At 35.5% G+C, this 19,900-nt stretch overlaps 1 protein-coding gene across 3 annotated transcripts; it reads right to left on the bottom strand.

Moving 5' to 3' along the window:
- Positions 1-3,260: 3,260 nt before the first annotated feature.
- On the bottom strand, positions 3,261-18,186 carry LOC149779588 (uncharacterized). Of its 3 annotated transcripts, none has more exons than XM_089940346.1 (8): positions 18,054-18,186; positions 13,644-13,749; positions 12,597-12,811; positions 11,766-11,798; positions 10,887-11,012; positions 9,553-9,876; positions 8,788-8,967; positions 3,261-5,967 (listed from the first exon to the last, which is right to left on the bottom strand). In XM_089940346.1, the coding sequence occupies exons 1-8, from the start codon at positions 18,064-18,066 to the stop codon at positions 5,954-5,956; spliced, it is 1,011 nt and encodes a 336-aa protein (XP_089796472.1). In that variant the 5' UTR covers positions 18,067-18,186; the 3' UTR covers positions 3,261-5,953. The 3 variants fall into 3 exon arrangements, with proteins under 3 accessions (XP_089796472.1, XP_089796473.1, XP_089796471.1); XM_089940347.1 differs by lacking the exon at positions 3,261-5,967 and adding an exon at positions 6,037-6,594; XM_089940345.1 differs by lacking the exon at positions 3,261-5,967 and adding an exon at positions 6,602-7,504.
- Positions 18,187-19,900: the final 1,714 nt, after the last annotated feature.

Genomic DNA, 19,900 nt, shown 5'->3' with positions numbered 1-19,900 from the left:
TGCGACCGAGGTTTTCACAGTGTCGCACATCATGGCCTTGTGTGTTGTCAGAGTGCTCATTCGCGACACCGACCTCCAATATGCCCAATGGCACTGTGGGGTGGTTTTACCGAACTGTTGGCGAGGGATTGTTTTGGAATTGGTTCGGCAACTACCAGCCGTGGTGTCTGCTCTGAACTGGATGACCTGGATTTCTGGCACAAGGCCGTTCTACGTCAACCGCGCCCTGCCCATGGCACATGCAGCCCTTCGCTGCATGGTCCCTGATAGGTACTTGTTCGCTCATGGTGTGAAGTAGAGTGAGATCAGCCGCTCTACCGATAAGGTATGGTAATGCACGTTATACTCGACCGACGGGAAATCCATGACCAATCTGACATACACAACCTTGATAATTGCCCTCAGTGGGGTGGGCGCTTGGCCGCCTTGTCGTAATTTAAACCATACCAGATGATACCTATCTCCCAAGGGTTGTCTCCTCCAGAGGAAAGGTTGCTGAGTCAAATTGTAGTTGTCTCGTTCTCATGCTATACGCCATATCTTCAGAGTATCTGTCGAACGATCAGATCGCGGAAATTAGGTCCCTGATATACATGTGGGTAAGTTCAGAGTATTATTTTTCTCTAATGTATAGAACTATCATGCTCTGCGTCCTGCAGATATTGTGGCTGTCCCGTCGCCAAGGGAAAATACTGTTAGATCTGTGCCAGAGATCACACCTACAATTGTGCAGCGTGTCCCAGACTGCGTAATCACTATTCGGGGTGTAGATGCCCACGATGGTCGCATAGCTGCCTAGTTCCTTATCTGCAGGGATCAAATAGCTAGGTACGAAGCGCTTCAAACTCTTAGTCCGACTCCACGGCCGTATGAACATGGTCCCAATCTCGCTTCGCGACTCCGTAGGGAACGATCCATTTTTTTCGTGCTCGGAGGGAATGTACTCATCTTTTTCAAGTTATATACTTCTATTTGATAGCTCTTGCTACATATGGCGGTATTTGTATGGCAAACCCTTTTCTCATTTAGGTTATCGAGGTAAAGCAGCTCGTGTTTGTTGCCGACTGGTGTCATCTCGCTTTGACAAGCTTTGTGTGTTGCTAAGTACGATATAGCCTTTGTAAAACTGCAAGTTTATTCTTCACTAGTTAGGTTGATATATGCTCTGCCTCCAGCGCTACCTTAACAGGGACGTTTGTCGCTTTGTGTGACATGAGCCTATGACGAGCTTTCTATGTAACTGGCTAAGTACTTTCCTCAATTGTCGTCTGGTCGTTAGTTATTTGCGTCTCAGCTTGTTGGCTTAATGGCCATCCTCACAGCGGTTGCATATGCGGTGAGTGGCAACCATGCCTGCCACGCATTTCGAGCATATCAGTAGCTTTATCGCGTCTCTGTATCGACGTGCGTGTACCATACAATAGGTGCTGAAGAATTTTCGTCCACACTACTGTCTGCTCAATGGCTTCCATGTACTGGTCTTGTTTCTAGTCGGACAGTGGGTACTGATGGGATCCCATAGACACACCGCGTCTCTGATTGGACGTGTTGTTGGTGATGCTTGCTTCCCACCATACTAAACACCTAACCATGACCGTTCCCATCGAAGTGTTGTTGGCTACCCATATCTCAAAGACCGTCACTCTCTTGTACCTCAGACCTGAAGACAGATCTTACTACTATTTATGCGATTGCCATCCCATCCTATAGCCCATCTACCCGCCAAGAACTCCCTAAGTCTAGTATTAACATTACTACTCTATGACTTTGTAAAATGTTATGAAATGGGGAGGGGGCAAAACCCATGAGGTTTGAAGTCAAGCATGGCCTACTACTCTCTGAGCTGCAAAAAGTGATGAAAGGTGGGGTCAAGTTTCCTTTTTTATTTACTTGGTCTTATTTAAGCTGAGTCATGAAATCCGCTTTTTGAAATTAAAATGACTCTTAATTCTCTAATGAGATAACAGATACTAAACGTACTCTTTGAAAGGAAGAAACCTAGTGCTGGTACCTTACAAAATGTACTCTGGCCTTGAGCGATGGTAATTTATCAACGCTGGCTGGGCTCCACAGTTGCTTTGGTCTGTTCAGTGGTTTATGAAAAGTCTTTCAACGTTTATTTGTCTTCATTTCTTTTTAATAAAGGTAGTTACGTTTTGATGAGCAGTTCTGCAAAAGTCTTTAAAATGTTATTTTTTTGTGTGTTTTGATGGCGTATAGGCGTCATTTGTACAAACCTTAAATGCCCTCATGGGGTTTTCTGTTAAATTTTATTAAAACTCGTTAAATTCTGTTAAAATATGTTGAGTTGTTTTGACAGCCACTCATTTATATGTTTTCTTTTCTTAACTACAGCGGTCATATGTGTTGACGTTCATTCGCACTGTGTTAGGCATGCTGATCGCTACATTTCAAATGCCACTATAATAGTACTCTTTGTGTGATATTTGGTCAAATTTCAGTGGGTTTTTTTTTATTTAGACGAAACCATTTAAAAGTGTTGGTAGGTTTAGTAATAGCTATCATATTCGATGACGGATCGCCAAAACATGAAATCCTTCTACAACTAAATGTTTCTTGTCGAATTCAGTAATAAATGTTAAATGGTTTTTAGCGTAAAATTCATTTATCGTGTTTTATTTCTAATTTTTGTAGCGGTTTTCCTGAGTGTTGGCTGTGAACATCATTTGTGCACCTATCAAAGGATTTTTGACAGTGTTTTCTGTGAAATTTGTTCAAATTATGTTCGATGGATTTTGAGAAAACATTTTATTAAAGTTGTCTATTGTCTATTTTTAGTTTTAGCAGCCATATTTAATGGCGGAACGGCATTATTTGTAAACAAACAAAAAAAAAAAGGAATTCATGACATGATGCTCTGTTCCATATCCTTTAGCGAATATTAACGTATTATCAGTTATATTATACCTTTTAAGATTATATGGGGGCTTTGGAGTTGTGTCGTTTTTACGTATTAAGTATAAGTCCTTGTACCTCCCATTATTATTAAATTATGAGTAAAACCTTTACAAATATTTAGCAATTAAACTTTTAAAATTAAACAGTTTTCATTAAATTCAAAGGTACTACAACAAATATTATATATAATAATTACGTTTTTAAATATGAACAGCAATAAATATGGGAAATAACTTTTATATAAATATACTAATTGTAACTGTAATTGTAATTCAGCAGCCAATAATATCAAGTGAAATGTGTAAGTCTATCTTATCAAAGATTCAATTATAAGACCGAAAGATAGAACATTAATTTATAGATTAACCGAATCACCATTTTTACATCAGTTACGTGCACTAATCAATCTGATAATAAAACTGATGATAAGGAAAACGAACACTGATAAACATATCCATAACCAAATGTAATTGACAATTATCATATATTATAATAAACACAAAACATATTGAAAAATATTACTCATTATGTTATTCACTAAATACATTACACGTTTATCTTTTCCTGAAATGGACAAATTCAAGAGTAAATATTTACACATGAAAATTACACAACCACACACTAAATACATACCTTTGCACAAAACATATGAACACATTTTGGGCCGAAATGACCTCTGCACTCTAGAAAGTATAACGTACAATAGTGTTATACATAAAATATTTGGTAAATACCAAATTTCAACAAATTTACTTTTGATTTAACAGCTTGTAGCAAAAACATTTAACTGCATGCGTTACATATTAGTGGTTGAAATAAAATATCAATAGTTGAAAGATTTTAGGATTTTAAAAATAAATGGCTGATTATGGTCAGGTTTGTTAATTATTGAAATACTAATTAATATATGACATTGTATGCATATAGAGTCACAAAATGCAGCATATACATACTAGTTTGCAAAATAATGTCCACAACTGTATTTGCTAATTACAACAAAGAGAGAAGTTACAAGGGAGCACAAACAGTTAGTTACATGCAAGTTTTTTTTTTCTACAAACTAACACTATACAGATTACATTATATATCTTGGTACATGTTTGGAACAAACCACCACAGATTAATTAATGATAAAAATGTATCAGTTGTTATAATAATATCCTGCAAAGGTTAAAAAAACAAGTAAAATGCATTACTCAAACAAGCCCATTTTACATCTAAAGAACATTTATAAAAACTGGACTGCTGCATACAAAAAAATTCCCTTGAGTCTCCAAATCTTTTCTCTGAAGGATTGATGGAACAAAGGTGTCCATTCTCTATGTAAGTGTTACGTTGTATAAATTATGTCTGAGATATAAAAAAAAATTATATTTTCTTACAAATTCATTAGTACATTTGCTATTTAAAATAAGAAAACGCGAGAAATCAGTAAAACTTAAAGTTTTAAAAAATGAGTTCACTAGTTTGTTTTAAAACGTCACAGAAAATGTGATGCAGTTGGTACATAATAATTAGAACTCTCTGCTGATGTTTGGATCATATACTCTACCAATGTGATTAAAATCAGATTTTATGTTCTACATACTAGGTCATTATACATTACATTTACAAGCTCACCACATTGTTCTTGCCTCTTTGCATTGTCATTTCTGTCATGTGTTTAGGCTCGAATAAACAGTAACACAAGAAAGAGTGAAAACAACTTTGAAAAAAATATAATAATTTATTTTCCTGGAAAATTCTGTAAAAATGAAAAAAATATATGAACTTACGGTTTTAAGAATCAAATCCAAAATAATCCAAGAATAACCCACGAATAAAATTTTTGAAGTCCTAATAACAAAATGATCAATTGATTTCAAGTTTGAATCCCGACAAAGAATCCAAGATGGAAGACGACGACGTATTCTGAAATATGTAGTGCTGAAGCCAAGAATTCCTTGTAGAAACAAGAATTATCACTCCGGTTTTGGAAATCGAAATAAATTTTTATTCCAGGAAAAAGAATTAATCGTTTCTGAATCCAAGTAACCTGAAATAACTCCAATCCAAGTAATTTGAAATAACTCCAAACAGCACAACATACAACTTATAGTGTAAGAAAAGACCCAGCTTCTACTGAGAATAACTTTCCAAAACAAAGGTTATATCGTCTTCTAAAACGCAAAAAGGGGGTCACGTGATCATGTTCCAGAACCCCATAGAAATTAGGTACTTGTTAAGGATCACGTACACCCAGTGTGGCCGTGACGAAAACCAATCATTTTACTCTAAGAAATAAAAAATAAATAAAAAATTGTTTACATCTTAAACACGTAGTACCATCATGACCTCGACAACAACCAATCAGTTTGAAATAAAAATAGAACGTGTTTACGTGGCTGCAACTAATTTTGAATCAAGGCCAGGATCTAGATCAACACCTGGTTGTTTACAAAACGAACAGTCAAGGTCAAACTATTTTCTGAAAAAAAGTATCATCTCCAGTAAATAAATTTATATTACAATAGCATGCAAAAAAAGATTTAAAAAATTAAAACTGACAATAATTACATTGAAATAAGTACATATTAAATCAGATATAATTAAATCAAATATATATAACATTTCCCACATTGTCAAGAAGTGGTTTAGAAAGATTGGTATATACTCTCTAATTCTTACTTCCCAGTCCCACACAACACTGCCACCCATGCCCAACGCCCATCCTACCACAATCTTTGCAAAAGTGTAAGCTCAGATAAGTACCATCTACCCAACATATATCATCCGCTAAAATGCAAGCTGGCTGTATTTTATTCCCATAGAAACCTTCTGCTGTCTAAATTACATTCGCAAGATGATTTCACAGGAGTTGTTCCATGCTGGAGGATTCTGCGGAAGCTGTTAAGTAGTTCAAATGAACAGTAGACCAAAATGCTGTTAAGTGTAGTTAGGGGCAGTAAGCGGACATGAGCACAGGACAGGTATCAAGCCCAAAATCTATTTTAAAAAGGTCATTTGAATACATGCATATACATCACCTACAGACCTACAGCTGAATGGCTGTTAAAAGGAAGAATGGATATATATATATATATATATATATATATATATATATATATATATATATATATATATATATATATATATAATATGAAGACTGCATTAAATGCATTAAAAATTACAATGTTTATAATGATGTCAGAAAGATTGCTGTCATATCCCGTCGTATTTTTTACTACCATCATTCTTTAATTTCAATCCCCTTTTTCGCTTTGGAAAAAGTCCCCCACCCGGATAAATAAATACTTTTTTTTTTTTTTAAAGTAGACAAATAGGAAAGACTTTAATCCTGTCAACTTCAATTCCTGGTTTTTAAAGAAAGAGGAGATCATATTCGACCATTCAGCAAGATTACCCTGTAAATTACACACAAATTGCAAATGCTTTTTATTACTCACCAAGCATTGCACACACATTGTTGGCTTGATTAGTTTTGTGAGTTTAACACCATAGTTCAGCACATGATAGGCTATACATAGTGCCCAATATATTTGGTGGAGGAAGAACCCGGAGAAGCTCGGGCGAAGAACCACTGATCCATGAAAAGTTACTGGCAACCTTTCCAAATACCCTAGCTGACAGAGTGGTTACTCGAACCAAAGCAGACAGTGGTGAAATGTCAGTGATCTGCAAAGTAAAGTACCTTATAACACTTGGCCACCCAGGGACCCTCGTACAAATCTAGCTGCACTGAAATATACATTTTACTCAAGTAGCTGATGTCATTCTTAGAGGTAATCACTACTATCCTTCAGTCCCTAAGATCCTGCATGCCAACGCCCAAAACCGAAATTCTTTTTTTATCAGAAAGGGAAATTAGGTGTACTGTCAACTATTTTCTGTTCGGTTTGCATATGGTCTGTAACCAATACACATGAGCATGCCTATCAACGCCCTTGTCAGTATAGAACAAAAACAAAACTTCTTTGAGTTCTTATCATTGTTGCGGGTTGATTTCACTACCAGATCGTTGCTAGATAGAGGTCAGCAAAGTTCTATGCTGGTACATGCCATTTGGAGTGCTGACAATTTCTGTATTTTACCGTACTGAATCGTAAGCGCTTCGCCTGAACCAACATGCCGACTCCCCAACCCCACCCACCACATGTCCTTACTGATTTAACCTGTCGGTGCTTTATAAACGTGTGCTATAGTAACCTTGTGGACTTTCAGTCACCTCATGTCTGTTGAATCTTTGGACTAGGCCAAGTTTTATGTTTCATGGACATTACAGCCTCTGTGAAGTATATCTAAGTGTCTTGTTTGAAACAGCTTTTGAAGTCATCCATGTCAACTGACATGTCCCCTACAGCAATCTTTGTACGGTCGTTTTCATCCGAAACTGGTTTCTCATTATTTGTTTGAGCATGATCATCGACAACAAAGATTTTAGATGAAGAAGAATTATCACTGTCAAAAGTCTCCTGCACACTGTATGGGGCTTCCATCCCGGTGTTTTCTGGATTTGAAGCCTCCCTATCTGTTTCGGTGGGCACAATATTTGCAAGATTTGTCATACCGTTTAAGGTGATATTTACTGAAAGCAAATAATTTCTTCGGTAAAAATATACAGATGAGAATTACAGCTATTGTATATGTATGCATAGATTAATTTATACAGAAATGTAATTGTTTTGTATGCATGTGTATTTATGCAAGAGGCTATTCATATATTCTGAAATTTACAGGTGTTGCAATTTATGCAATATGCTCAAAATGCAAACATTAAACTGAGCACTAAACAACCTCTTTCAGATATAATAAATCATGCAAAAGTAATCTTCATGCGTCACTGTCATCAGCTGGATAAACTTTACTTTAGTTCCATCCAATTTTTTAAAAACTTTTAAAAACTTTAAACAAGGGCAAGGACAAACGGTGATCACTTCAGATGTGTGCATATTTCTTGGAAGTTAAATCGGACTAAAAATCGGAAAAAAGGTGTAAATATTTTTATTCCAATCTTGATGCAAGATGAAACTGATTGCGACAATTTTCTTCTCTGACAAGATCTTTGCTTGCACAAAGAATCATGACAAATAAATTGTATATATACACAACTTTAATTTCAGGATCCTTTCGTTGTAAATGTTTATTCTATAGTTAGGTTAAAACCATTACGTTGCACCTGCAGTTGATATTATATTCGTTCAGTGAAAGAACTCAACGCTCAGCTTCCACCCACTATCCCAATGCTCACCTCACAAGCATCTACTTTCCAAGCATTTTATTTCTTCTTGCCTCCAGTATGGTCGTTTTGTTTTCTTCTTGCTTTTGTTTGGTTTTATGTGAAACATTTATGATAACTACTCTATGCTCCCTCGTCTGGGTAACCGTTACCTTTTCTCATCTGTGTCATTCCAATATTGAATATAACCATACCTTATCCAGGCGTTCAGCAATATGATTTGGTAACTGACAGTTTATACCACAATAAACACAGAAAACAAACCATACCATTAAACTCGTATCATTGCAAGTTTTCGTAACTGTATTCACTCTTATTTTACTTTTATTTGTAATATTTAGTATCCTTTTTAGAGTCCTACTTCAGCGTATAAATACCACTTAGGTAAAGTACTTCATTGCACAGTTGGATAATACTAATCATAACTTTACCTGATCACACGATTACACAGTGACCAGTAAAAATTCTCGTTTAATTTACCAACAAATACCACTGTGCACATTATATTGACAACTTGCCAATGTGTCCGAAATCAGCGATCTACACCGCCCTGGATGCAGCGTGAGGATTCGTCAATTTTATCACAACTTTATTATGTTGTTTTGTGGGACTAAACTTAATTAATGACTTACTAGTGTTGTTGATCACCGGTATGCCAGCAAGACTTGGGGTCGATGAAGAACTGTATCCAGAAGTGGACCATTTATCATTGTCAACCTCTTGACCTTGAATTTCAGCTTTGATATTTTTCATTTCTAGGCCATCCTCTGTTATTCTTCTACTGCAGCGTTTTTGTTCCCCAATACTGGTTTCTAATGATTGAGAAAATAGACAAAAATACTTAAAATACATTCAAATATTTACAATCTTAGTATGCATATTCCCCCCCCAAAAAAAAAAAAAAAAAGGAAATCAGGCCCCTACTCCATAAAGCATATAATGGATGAGTAGAATGCTCCTCAAGTTTTGGCTGGAGATTGTTTATATACCACGATACGATAACTGTATTAAATCTCTGTTTAGGCACGATGGTCATATTGTGAGGCTTAATAGTGCAATACCTTAAATTTGACTTGACAGAAACGTCATGGAAGGCCAACATTTTGAGTTGATCCAGGTTGAGAAGTTTTATGAAAGCAGGTTCAGATCACGTATATATGATGGTGTCTAAACAGATGTTGTCCGTTGAAATTGTTTAACTTTTGATAAAACCAATGAAAATTTAAAATTACCGATAAAACTTAAAATAATTCATCTGTAATGTAATATATTTAATTCAGTAAATAAAAAGTAAAACAACGATTAAGAAGTCTAGCGTAATGAAATATGGTACAAATGATTCTTTAAAAAAAACAACTACAAACTACGAAAGAGACCATAGCAAATCTGTCATATACCATGAGGTCGGCTAGGCACGTATTTTTGATTTGGCCCCTCCTCCTCTACTTTGGTTTGTTCTTGATCACGAATTTTTGGAGGAGCTACAGATGTTGATGGTTGCATTGAAGCATGACCACTGTTATCGTTCTTTGGAGGAACACTAGAATATTGGCTGCTGATGACATCAATGAAGATTGGATCTCCTGATGGTGGACAAGCAGAACAAACATCCATAAGTGCACTCTGCTCTTCTGTTAATTCCTTTGATCTGGATTGTTTGATTTGTCGTTTAAGATAAATATTTAACGCCACCAATATAATCACAGCGAATCCCAATATGCCTGAAAATGGAAAAAAATCGGTGTAAATAAGCAAAATGATCAGAACAGGTGTTTTGTCCTGTTGTCTTTCTTGTCTTTCTTAAATACACACAAGGTCTTACACAAAACTGAAAATAAATTTTTAGAAAGAGTAGTACTGGATGACGAAACCTCCTTAGAGAAACTGGAGTGCATCAACAGGTTTTCCACGATTAACGCTCACTTCTCGGTTATTTGTATCAATTGAAACACACCCACCAACCCCATAAGAAAACTTCATAAAAGCTCTGAATGGGGAAAATGTGTAATGAATATTTTATTGATGTGTTTTAACGTTATAAATTCCATTTATAAATACAAATTTATTTGTCTTTTCAGAAAAGAATGTAGTTTCAACTTGGTTCTTGGATAAGTGTAAACAAACCATCTCTTAACGAACGCAAATATGGCAAGTAGGCATTATGCACAAATAATACTTTACAACAGCCTGACCATTAGAACTCAAGATGGTATCACCGATGCGTACTTGCATATCTTCCTTTGTTTCTTAGGTTTTGAGGGGTTGGAGTTGGGTTGGGTGTTAACTTTGTGGGGAGTACCGTTCGTTTGTTTGTTTTTCTAAAAATAAAATCAATAAGCCGAACTTAATTGACTTTTGTCCAGAAGATGCCTAGTTTTTGATGCAAAAGGTTGCTTATTTTAGCAGACAAATTTCTTTTGTGATATTTTGCATGGATTATTTATTAATTTACAAAGTATGCCCGAAACAGTAATAGTGTGGCATTAACTTGAGGTAAATTAAGTATCTTTTTTAATAAGGAAGTTTTCCAGACTTTAATATTTACTGTAGAGTTCAAGCGAGCACTACATACATTTTTTCTTCTTTTTTTAAAGATAAATTACATCCTCAGCCTTTGACTAAGTTCTTAAGATTATGCATTATAGTTTTTGATGTTTCATATGCAAGTGTGTACGTGTTTTCATGAAGACAAATACAGAGACAAGTATACATTCAGATAAACTACGTATACCAATTATTATAAGTTTCCAATCGATGTCATGTCCTGGTTTGTTGAGGGAATCAGGTGTGTAAGTTTGTTCTCTGTTCTCTGAGAGTCCTCCTGTTGTTATGAGTGTTGGAATTTCCTTTGTAGCCACTGAAAGCAGGAAGATATATCGTCCCAAGTGGATTTATCATGGCGTGTAAGACAATGTATACATACATGCAGGGCCGGGGCCAGACTATCTGGCGCCCTAGGCAAGGTTAGATTCTGGCGCCCCCTCCCCCAAGGAAAATATTTCAGTGTTTCGGTCAGACTGAATCTACCCGATTATTTGTCCCTGTATGAAATAAACCAGGATAAAAAAACGACCCTCAATAAAACTGAAATTTATTTATTTATTTTTCAAAACTGTTGCTGATTTGGAGAAATGCGCCCCCTGAAATCAGCGCCCTAGGCAGCTGCCTATATGGTAGCTCCGGCCCTGCGTACATGTATGCATACACATGCAGTTACTTATGGAAAGACATGCACACAGAGAGACAGATAAGCAGAGAGTTAAATTTTGTATGAAAACGCCATCGAATATATAACACGTGATTGACCTTGAAATGATTTTTTAAAAATTGTACTCACTTCTATCTGATTTCATTAAAAATTAATAATAAACAGTCAGAAATATGGTTTATTGCTTTATAAAAATGGTTTCTGTTGTATAGATTCGTTGAAAGGCATAGAATCACACTATTAAATCTTTGTCTACAAGGTTCTGCAATTAGATTTTGAGTTAGAATTCCCAGAAAATGTAGACTACACTAATCATAATTATTGTAAAAAATAATCTCGGAAAATATAATCTAACAGCACCATTTGCACAGTGCACAAAATATTTAAAATCACAATACTCACCCTTTGCCAGACACTGTTCTTCCACTAGCATGGCTGTAAACATGAAGAAATAAATGAGTTTTTTTTTTTTTTTAACGAGTCATATAGTTTCTAAAGTTATTGTGTTCATTAGAATAGGTCATATTGGATGACTCTCAGAGATTTATGCCAACCGAGAGCCTGGTTTAAAAAATGTCTGTACGATTGATAGTTACCGACAGATGTCACTCAGTTCATATTTCTTTCCTTTTCTCTGTCCGAAAAATACACTATCTGTACCATGAAGTCCATCAGCACTATTGATGTATGAGTAATAAATGTAATCGTGTTGATAATGCACTTTAAATGTGGTAAAATGAATTTGAAAAACGCGTGCCCATTTTATGTACCGATTTTCATGAAGATTTGAAAATCTATTACCATTATTTATGATGTGCTTTTAGTGATCGCTTCGCAGTTTAATTATGATGGTGCGCTAGAAATGTTAGATTGTTTTTTATTCATGTGTAAGCCTAGGCATGTTCGTTGGTTTGTTGCGCTAAAAATTGTTTCATTTTTTAAAAATTTAATTTTATTACACTCCGCAATTCTTTATATACATACTCATGATATTAATTGAATGATGACAGAATCAAGAAAGTGGAGAGTTCGAACACAAGTTCAACAGTTCCCCCCCACCGCCGTTATTTACGTAAAATAAAATCGGTAAAATATTCCACAACATTTACAACTACTGATAAATGCATTTCATACTCGAAATGCGTCCTTAAAAATACAACCTGAGATGAAAACCACAAACACATGCACACATTATGTCACACACAAGAACATTTGACGTGCAATGATACTAACTGACGCAATATTGTGTGCAATTTATATTCATTAGGTTAGTCCCGCATGTGCGTCGGTAGTCCTCACACTTTTCACAATTTTTTCTTTTATGATTGCAAAACTCCAGTCCAGTTCTACAGGCATCGAGATCAAAGCAACTGAAGAATTGGGGTGTCGTTGGTTTCGGGAAATCCAATCGCCCGCTGAATTGGTTGCCCACAATTCTGTCATCGTTGCTGAAGGAAACAAAGTAGAAAGCCTTTAGTCTCAAAGCTCTCTAGAGAATATATGGTGATGTTTTAGATCACAATTACATATGTGTGTAATGGACGTCATCTACGTCATCTTATATCAACAGAGGGGCGGGAAGCGGACTGCAGAAGCAATACGAGGAAGCGTCAAAACAGAAAAATAACTTACAGGCATGTATACGGTGTGTACACACAAAAATGAGCCGGACAAGTTATGACAGAGTGTGATTCTGTCTGCTTCTGCTGCAGTATTAATGCCATGTTATTGCAAATACTTCTCAATGTAGTTATCAATGTTATCGAAAAAGGCAGAGGCTGTTCCAATGAGAGTGAAGAAAGTTATAATGGACTTTTCATAGACAACAGTACCTTCGATAAATTAAATATATTTTTGCTTGAATAAATTTGCATTCTCAATCTTTTTGTGATGATACAATTTTTGAATTTTTCATTGTTTATTTATCTCATTCGTACATTGAGGAAGGAGTCCTCCTGTTTCTACATAAGGATTTGTTCGCTGGTCTTTAAAATGTGGTTTGTAGTAATTTCAAAATCCGTGAAAACTGACACTCCACAAAAAAATTATGAGTTAATCGTATTTTTTAAAATGTCTTACTGATACTAATGTAGACATCCCTCAAAATAACTAGAATTATATGCCTTGTGAGTTCTTCTTACTGGTCAATTAGTTAACACAGCTTGTCATTTATAGAATGAATCCACTGCTGCATAATAAAAATGGAGGAACGTTTAAAAATAAGCCGTAACATTAGCATAATATACAGAATAGCACAAATTTTTCGTAGAACGTGTATACCTTTCTATTGATGTTCTGTTAACGATGGCTCCATCTAGTACTTGTTGGCTTTGAATCCGTGTTACGACAACTAAAAGGAATGGAAACACAAGGAGTGCGATGAAATCTGAAATAATTAAAATATGTAAATTAGTACGTTTCATCAATAAACTACCATCACAGCTCCACCCCCAACACCAGCCCTTCCCATAATCCTATGTTTCAGAAAACTGTAGAATATAACGATTAATCCTACAGTGTATCATTTAAATACCGTGAGAAGTGTTGTAGCAAGCGATGTATGTTGATACTGGTATTCCTTACGTACCTAGTGACCTTGACCTTGACCTAGCTAATGACTTTCATTTAGTAATTATACAGACAAATAGAACTCATGTTCTACTAACAAGAGTTTGCATAAGTAATCAGCTGCTTATTTCTTAATCGTACAGCGACAATGACATGATAAGGGCTTCATCCATGGGATGTAGACATATTTATCGTGTGGCCTTGAACTTGATATTAAATTTGTAATATCTTGACGAGCACTGACACTGTCTTGCCCGTTATAGGTTCTGCAATCATTGTTTTCTGATCTCTTATCCTACCTGCAGCCACGCAGTCAATGATAACAAAGAATTTTTCTTCCTGTTTGTGGTTTTCTCTTTTTATTTTGAAACGCTTTGTTTCACGAGTGCTTTGATACAATTTCACCTCTGTCATGGCTCTAACACACAGCAACTTGATTAATATATTCATGGCGACCGAGCAAATGACAGCTAAGGAAATTCCGCGTTGTCACTTTCAGATAATCGTAACACTAGAAATTCACAGAAAGCCAGCTAAATTGTGTGTTTACTCTTGACACTGACTTGAAGCTACAAGTTTATATAATCCTTGTTTAATAACAATAATGTAATCAATACGGACGATTTTAAACACATATCTTTGGACCACAAATTCTAACATATTTGCCCCATCCTTAAATATTCTGAGTAGTAGAAATTGTTAGGCTGTTGCTATGAGGACATTATATATCTTATTACAAAATCACAAACCTAGTCAGACTTGTTTGATGTATTGCATATCAGTTTCTAAAATATCATTAGACTGCCTGTAGTTCTGTATATCATCATCTCGTATTGGGATAAAAGGACATTTTTGGACCACGTATATTTGTGTGTATCGCCATCTCGTATTTTAGTGTATTACCATATCGAAAAAGGGTACATTACCAATAAAATTAATGTTTACAAATCATTTTAATAGTCAGACTTGGCGGTTACTTAAAATAACTCGAGAACTCATATTTATGTCCATTTGGATACCAGAACACTAAAATCAAAATTACTAGATGAGTCAGACTTTATGATATTTGAAAATCATTAAAAATCGCTGCTAGACAGACTTAAGGTGTTTTGAAGCTCATAAAAAAAATTTCTCGACCAGCCAGACGTCGGGGTATCTTGAAACTCATCAAATAATTACTAGACCGGCCATTAATTAACACAATTTGCTGGACCAATCAGATTAGGAAGTTTTTTTAAAATCTCGAACTAACTAGAATCAAGAGAATTTTGAAAACCATTTTAAAACCACTCAACCAGCCAGACTAGAGAGCATTTGAAAGTCTTTTAAAAAAATAAACCCTGAATCAGTCATAATATAGAGTAGCTAGACTGGAGAGTAGTTTGGAAGTCCCTAATAAACCACCGAACAAGCCAGACTAGACAGAAGTTTGGAATTTCTTTGTAGTTTGAAAGTCCTTAAAAATCACTGAAACAGCCAGACATGAGACTAGTTAGGAAGTCCTTAAAAAAACACTGAACCAGTCACACTTGAGTGAAGTTTGGGAGTCCTTTAAAAACATTGAACCAACCAGATTAGAGAATTCTTTGAAAGTCCTTAAAAACCACTTAATCCACCGTTCTAAAAATTAGACAATCTTTGTCTATTTATAGCTAGAATAGTTAATTTGCATGGACTTAAACGGCTGAAGGGGTAGGTCGCTCAAAGCAATATACACCAGCTACATATATATCAGGGGCCCAGAATTTCACATATATCAACTACTTATCTGCATATTAATTTATTTTACAATTCATCAATTCTAACTGAAGTTATCAACAGGCAACTTAAAATTAAAATATATATGACCTTGATAGTAGACCTTATGACATCTAACTTAAAGGTAATTTGTAACTCGTCCTTGACAGGCGACGACTATCACCCAGCCATCCCATTCATTCATCCTCATTGTCTATGTCGTCTTTGTCGTCATCATCATCATCAGCAGCACACCAAGCCAACAATAGCAACATCAAGACCATGTTGGTTTATAGTCATCGTAGAATGTTATTTGGTTGAGATTACATCCAAGTACAACACTTAACCTTGCATTTTATTTCCTCCTGTAAAAATTCTTTTTTGTATATTCTAATTTATATATTCACTGTGTTTACCCTCACCACTAATTAATTTTAAATATTTATTTTCTAAATTAGTAATCCCATTGTTCCACGACGTCGTAGGTTTTGTAATGTCACAGTAGTTGGATCATATAAAACATATTAAATGTTGATGTTTTTCTCAGACTGGGATGGACTTACCTAATCTATATATATTACAATGGTATCCCACAAGTCAGCAGTGATGCGTTTTTAGCATCCGATCCGGTGGACTGCCAATCCAGTACACACAAACAGACTATTATTTAACATTGACAAACAAAAACAACAACAGCGAAATAAAAAAAATTACAACAGCAACGACGACGACAACAACAACAAGAACTACTACTAATACTAGCGAAAAGAAGAATAATCCCTCTGAAATGTTTACTAGTATACATTTACATACATATAAATAAAATACTAATAAATTCTCACAATATGTGGAAGTGTTCTTCGGTATGAACCGAGTCATCATACCATATAATTAATCCATTTTACTAGGAAATAGAGGCCATGAGCTAATAACTTTGCTTGTAGCTTATTTCGACTACTTTTCGTCATTTTTCAATTAGTACTGTACTCCCAAAATCAGAAGCTTTCGTCCTCTCCTGACTACAGTTCCATCCAGCCCCGTCCAAAACGTAAACTCCACCCACTTTGAATGGAATCAGTTCATAAAAGTACTTACAAAACGAGAGCTTGTTCATCGTAAGCTAGCCCCTTACACATACGACAATACACTTGTTCATCGCAAGCTAGCCCATTACACATACGACAATACACTTGTTCATGGTAAGCTAGCCCCTTACACATACGACAATACACTTGTTCATGGTAAGCTAGCCCCTTACACATACGACAATACACTTGTTCATGGTAAGCTAGCCCCTTACACATACGACAATACACTTGTTCATGGTAAGCTAGCCCCTTACACATACGACAATACACTTGTTCATCGCAAGCTAGCCCATTACACATACGACAATACACTTGTTCATGGTAAGCTAGCCCCTTACACATACGACAATAGACTTGTTCATGATAAGCTAGCCCCTTATACATACGACAATAGACTTGTTCATGGTAAGCTAGCCCCTTACACATACGACAATACACTTGTTCATCGCAAGCTAGCCCCTTACACATACGACAATACACTTGTTCATCGCAAGCTAGCCCATTACACATACGACAATAGACTTGTTCATGGTAAGCTAGCCCCTTACACATATGACAATACACGTGTTCATCGCAAGCTAGCCCCTTACACATACAACAGTACACTTGTTCATCGCAAGCTAGCCCCTTACACATACGACAATACACTTGTTCATCGCAAGCTAGCCCCTTACACATACGACAATAGACTTGTTCATGGTAAGCTAGCCCCTTACACATACGACAATACACTTGTTCATGGTAAGCTAGCCCCTTACACATACAACAGTAGACTTGTTCATGGTAAGCTAGCCCCTTACACATACGACAATAGACTTGTTCATGGTAAGCTAGCCCCTTACACATACGACAATACACACCCTCGCATTTTTCTTGCTCTATCTTAAGATAAAAGTTCAGAGTGCCTGCTGCCGAATTAGCTGCTAGCAGACTGAACCCTGTGAACTATGTTTTATTATTTGAAAATGTGCAAACGATTTAAGTTTCAAAGATCGAGGTTTAAATGGATTATCTGATTATTCTGCTTCTTATCTTTCCTGTATTGCCAGGCGAGATATACTGTAGATTTAGTAAAGGCGGAAGAGGGTTAGATGTAGGAGGTGTGCGACACGCTTCATAGTATACAACACAAAAAGATGATTAACGTATACTGTAAAGAATGAATCAAACAAAAAATCCAATGTACCCAGAGTTTATGAAAATTAGTTTTACGATTAAACAGACACACACGCGGTAAAATAACACTACTCTGAAGGGGGGAAAAAAGTGTTTTTTTATGTTTTTTTTTAAAACTTACCTTTGATAAGCATCGTTTTCTGGTTAGTGGAAGACGGAGTCGAAGTCACTTGCTACCCTTCGCTAACAAAATTTCATCTCACCATACACCATATTATTCAAACTGATTAATCTCACGTCGTACGGCGTCCTTTCATAACTTTGTTGTCGACTGGCACAAAATCCACGGTTTAAATATAGGCCTACACGGGCGCACCTTGTTTTGCGCTACTTAGGACAGACCCGATCTAAATATAAACGGATTTTTTTTTTTTTTTTTTTTTTTTTTTTGCGCTACCTGTGCATGAAATCCCCAATATTATTAACATGTAGGCGCACCTTGTTTTTGGCGCTATCCCGATATACAAACAAACATGGGACAAGCATTTATAAGCTAGCTATTCGGGATATTATTTTCTAATCTATTAAACCACATGCATTTGCTACCATTTGTACTATATATATATATATATATATATATATATATATATATATATATATATATATATATGTATGTAATGAGTGCGTGATATAGTATATACATGTTGATACTTAGATAACCCGAGCTATTGAATTTAACTGAAATGACTACTTGAAATACGAAACTGGGATATAAATTAAAAAAACATAAACGCCGATAATTCTGTGCAACTAGTTTCGAATTTACTGTATGATTCTTCAGACACTAAATGTTTTGAAAGACGTCTTTATATTTAAAAAAAATACGTCATTTACATAACGTAATAAATGATATGCATCGTAATAACAATTTTCTTCATATGACAGGATCGAAAAATACATGGATCTCTAATGAAAACTGAATCAGTAAAATAATAAGAAAGAAAATTTTAAAAAATTCTCTATTTTATTATTTTACTTGAAATACATACATACGTACTATTTCGTCAGCCTTTTGTTATTTGATTTTATTTGTTTTGTATTTGTTTGATTGACGGCAGATATACTACAAATTAATGTCCACTATATAACGTGGTCTGTTCACGTTGTGCAGACGTAGTACTGTAATTTCACACACACACACACACACACACACACACACACACATGCATACATACATAACGACAAAGTAACAAGTGTATGTGTATTATAATTACAAAACAATATATCCTAATAAGGTCCGTGTTATTTTATATCCATTACGTTCTCTCTCCGTGTGTGTGTGTGTGTGTGTGGAGGTAGGGTTAAATTTCGTTACACTACACCGACTGATCATTTTCAAACTTTCAGTTCAAAACAATTTTCACCGTTTGCCGTGTTTACTTAGTTATGCACATTTCACAATCTGGGTCAATAAGTAAGGATGTCAAGTAGAAATTCATTGTTATTCAGTTGTTTATTTGTTTAACATCGCGGCTGTGACACACCCACACATAATTATGACTCATGCCATACAGTTTTTGATCATGATGAAATTGTAGTTCCGTAATGTACCCAACAAAGTAAGACACAACTCGACTTTGGAACTTATGAATGAAATAGGAAACAAATCAGACAGTAAAAATAGATTCATGTAAAGGTCACTTTCTACAACAAATGGTCGGTTCTCTAAACGAATGTTTCATATGCATAGGTTGACGGAGTACTCACGGTACTAAGTAAGTGAAAGGATGGGAAGCAGTCTAGAAAAGGATGCAGATGAAATGGAGTATATATGATTTTGGCTGACCAGGAATGGTTGATAATAAAAGACTTTAGTTAAAAGAATATTTTGAGAGCTTGTCCTGGTTGCAACTTAAAAGAATAGAGACAATATATTACTGCTGGAATTTCATTAATTTTAAAGACTTGAGTTAAGAAAATTAATTACTGAAATTAGTACCTGACTGAAAACAGATGTTTCAGTCACAT

Source organism: Sinohyriopsis cumingii, chromosome 17 (genome assembly GCF_028554795.1).
Source record: "Sinohyriopsis cumingii isolate HCF-2022 chromosome 17, ASM2855479v2, whole genome shotgun sequence".
Lineage (NCBI taxonomy): Eukaryota > Metazoa > Mollusca > Bivalvia > Unionida > Unionidae > Sinohyriopsis > Sinohyriopsis cumingii.
This window is presented reverse-complemented; position numbering and strand designations above follow the sequence as displayed.